Genomic DNA, 3,939 nt, shown 5'->3' with positions numbered 1-3,939 from the left:
TTTGGAGTCAGTGTCGTGATTGTTCCCATGATGGCTAGACGAGCGAACATCACTGTGCGGGGACAGACTATCTACTGTGTGAGACACGACGACGACGAGGCAGCAAATATTGTAAGTATTTGTAATTTTATTTTTTTTAATTTACAACATAAGTTCTAGTTAGACAGTGATGTGCTAATACTATATGGTTTAATTGTATGGGTGATTGCGGCATGTTCGTCATCAAATACATAGAATTTTTTAGTGTAGCACATAAAGTTGATGCAATCAACCAGACATGGATACAAAAATAGAAAAATAAATTTGAATGTAATTTATTTGAATTTAATGGCGACCCGTCAATAATTGTATATATTATAATATTTATTTAAATATTGTACATTTCATTCATTCATTTGTAATTACGAAATAATTGTAAAATGTATATTATTTATTTAATATTTAATTATTTATTTTATAGTTTATATGTTTATTTATAATGTTTGTGTATATTGTGGAGAACGCTATGTATTTAAAAAAAATTCAAATGCTACGATTTCAAATAATTAATATAAATAATATACATAAATAATGTACATAACCAATGAAATTAATTAATGAAATATTTAAACAAAAAATAAAATCTAATAATTAACATAAATAATATGCATAAATAATTGACATCGATGTTATAGATAATTACATTGTCAACAATTATACATCTGTTACATTATCATGCAAAGGAATCTGACTTGTACGATATCTTCTAGTATTCCATGTTGCACCATATCTACCACACTCACAAGGTCGGAAAATTTCTCCGGTAGATAGTATTCTAGACGTACGTGTACGTCTGAGAGTACGTGGTCCGAATGTTGTGGCAACAAGTTATTCAGTGAGAGAATGTGATCGGAAACTTTCCACTAGACTTTATTCGGTACAGAAAATATTGTTTTCAACAGACGCTGCTCTTCAAGAATCAGTCATTCCATGGAATTTGTTTTCTTGTCACATGGATATTTTCTTGGTTTTCAAGGAAGGTGGGAATTGATTTTCTAGGCTATATTGCCGATTTTATTATTATTATTATTATTATTATTATTATTATTATTATTATTATTATTAAAACAAAATCTATCTTTAGTTGTAAAAAAAAATATTTTTCTTTAATTGACAATTTTAATGTAAAACAAAGACAACGAACATCAAAAGATAGATGATTTTCTTGATTTTTTTGGGCAATGAAAACAAATTATATTCTCAATATCAGTAAATTCTATCCATTTAATTGATAATTTTAATGAAAACAAAGTCAAACGAATACCAAAAAAAACTTTTATTTCAACATTTCAAGTGTAAAATAATATCAATCAAATACAATAATAGACAATTTTCAGTAAAACAATTTTTAGACAATTCAATTCCTTGAAATTCGCCTTCTTTCCACTCAAATTCCATATTTACAATCAAACAGACTCTATAAACGCGGGAAATTTGATCATGTCAATCTATATTAGCACATCTAGGTGAAGAAAGCATAGGTTTTTAGGGAGGTTAACTAGCATGTCCCACAATATCGTCATGTGTACCCAATCAATCCAATCCTCAAACTTGAGAAATGAATCAACTAAAGCTCGAGTCGTACTTTTACCAAGATGAAATTATGAGTGGAAAATCATCGATCATAAGACTTGGATATAAGCATGTTCATCTATTTTGACGTCTAAATGAATGGATTAAAATATAAATCAAATTTAACAATTAATTTATAACCATATTTCATGAAAATCCACAATTTTTCAATAACTGATTTCCCTAACTTTTATAAAAAAATTTATTACTCGAATTCAATTTACTACCAAGTCAAAGTGACGCCGCTACTCGATAATTGCCCTAAATCAATTTCTGTTCCTTCCTACCTACCCACTTCACTCTCAGCGCACGAACGGCAAAATCAAATGGCAGCGACGGCTACTATTTCATATCACTTCTCTTCCATGTACTCGCCGGACACAGTTTCTCTCTCCTCAGCATCTTCAATCTCTCGCTCTCTCCATACCGTTCGACGATTTCCCGGCGTTTCTATCTTCTCTCCAGCAATCCGTCGACGAATCTCCTGCCAGACAGTCTCTTCTTATCCTTCATCTTCTGTAAATGGAAAAGGTCAGATCACTTTTATATGCTTGGAGTTCGAATTACGCTTGTTGTAATTTTATTGCTTTTTTTTTTTTTGGCTATATTTTTTAAATTTATTTGTCTGGATAAATTAATGCGCGTGAAGTACAAACAAAATAGAGTTTTGTGAGTCCAAGGTCAATCCACAGTGAAGGAAATCTAGCAAACAACAGTTACGATAATGAGAGCGCTACGAACGATTGGAAATAGTAGAAATATGTAATGAGTACAGAATTCACTTAATGATCATTATGGAACATAGACTTCTACCACTTCGCAGCCTAACATTAGTTTGTCAAAAAATTATGTTCCTCATGTTTATTTGATACATGTATTTAGAGAATGAATTACTAAACTGCAAAAACAATTTACAAGCATTTAAAAATCAATCTTCATAGATTAAGTAATATTACACATACATTTGGGACAACTTTAAAAATGGCTAGTAGATTCTTCCTATTTTTCACAATAGCCTTTCTTATCAAAAGTACTATATTATCCTTAATGAAATTATTTGCAAGATTTATCTTATATCTTTAAGGAATTGTCAATCATGTCCTATATCTATATTTTTCAATCTTTTGAACACCTTTAAATATTCTTTATATTTTAATAGTTCTTCAAAGATTATAGGTTGGCCTTTCTTAGCTATATATCCTTTAAATAATCCTTCTGAAATTTCTTCTTGTATATCCGTATATTTAGTTATAATATCTTCTACTTTTCTTATTTCTCTATAAGTTTTCACAGAATCAAATCCTATATTATTCTTACAACTATAATCTATATCTCTATATATTTCTTCAATTTTTTCTTTACCAATAGGGAATATAACATCAGATTTTACATCTAATTTAAGCAGAAAAGAAACATCTTCTTCATCTAAAAATAAAATGAGATTTTTATCATTATTAACAGTAGAAGTGGATGCTTGTGAATTGCTCATCAAAGATAATTAAAGCATAAGCATGTAAAGATAAGTATATAACTTACAGTAATCAAGTGGAAATAAACAGGTTTTCCCTCCAGTATACTCTTATAGATGCTTTGCATGTACTTAATCAATCTTCTGAATCAAGTAAAGATTTAAAATATTTTTGAAATCATTTGGGTCCACAACTGCTTCCGCAAAAGGTTTTTCAATTAAGGTTGCATTTCTCATTCTAGAGAACTAGCCGTGTTTCCACAGACGCTATCTCACAGTATCCAGAGTCTCTGTTTTCACCTCTATCCAAACTCTTTTCATTGGTACTCACCTTATGAAGTTTAGAACTCCATAAGTGATTACCTTATTACACGCTTTCCTATCTTCAAGCTTTCTAATATTTTTCTGAATACAAGTAGTGTATACAGATTACAAGAAATTTTTCTCTAAAATGTTCTCAGAGAATAGAGATAGATTTTTCGAGATGTCTTCCTTCTTCCTTCATGCCTCCTTTTATAGGAGAGTTTGGAATCTTATCTTGGACAGGTGTCTTTCACTTTCTTTGTTAGGTAGCAAGGCATCTTATCTCCACCGAATTCTTCATTGTCTTCTTGCTATGTGGACCTTTCTTTTGGAATTTATGTGCCTTATCTTTTGAGTTTGTCTGCCACTTGTGTCAATTAGTAGCTAAGTGGTCACAACAATGGAGACTTTCTTATATTATTTCTTGTCTTTAGTAGCCACAGTTTTTCTTTAATAAATTTCTTTATTAAAGTAGTGATAAAAGGCTACTTTAGTCACCATCACTTTTCCATTTTCGAATCAAAGAATTCTGCAGGGAATTCTTCATCATTAAGAGA

At 30.2% G+C, this 3,939-nt stretch overlaps 1 protein-coding gene across 1 annotated transcript in view; it reads left to right on the top strand.

Annotated features, from left to right (window-relative positions):
- The first annotated feature begins 1,840 nt into the window (after positions 1-1,840).
- The window catches only part of LOC111370933 (ornithine carbamoyltransferase, chloroplastic-like), a 16,054-nt gene continuing 13,955 nt past the window's right edge, over positions 1,841-3,939 (top strand). The window contains exon 1 of the mRNA XM_022992840.1: positions 1,841-2,142. Within this exon, the coding sequence (XP_022848608.1) occupies positions 1,938-2,142 (205 nt within the window). The 5' untranslated portion in view covers positions 1,841-1,937. The remainder of the gene's footprint in view (positions 2,143-3,939) is intronic.

The sequence above is a fragment of the Olea europaea genome, chromosome 21 (assembly GCF_002742605.1).
Source record: "Olea europaea var. sylvestris chromosome 21, O_europaea_v1, whole genome shotgun sequence".
Taxonomy (NCBI): Eukaryota; Viridiplantae; Streptophyta; class Magnoliopsida; order Lamiales; family Oleaceae; genus Olea; species Olea europaea.
This window is presented reverse-complemented; position numbering and strand designations above follow the sequence as displayed.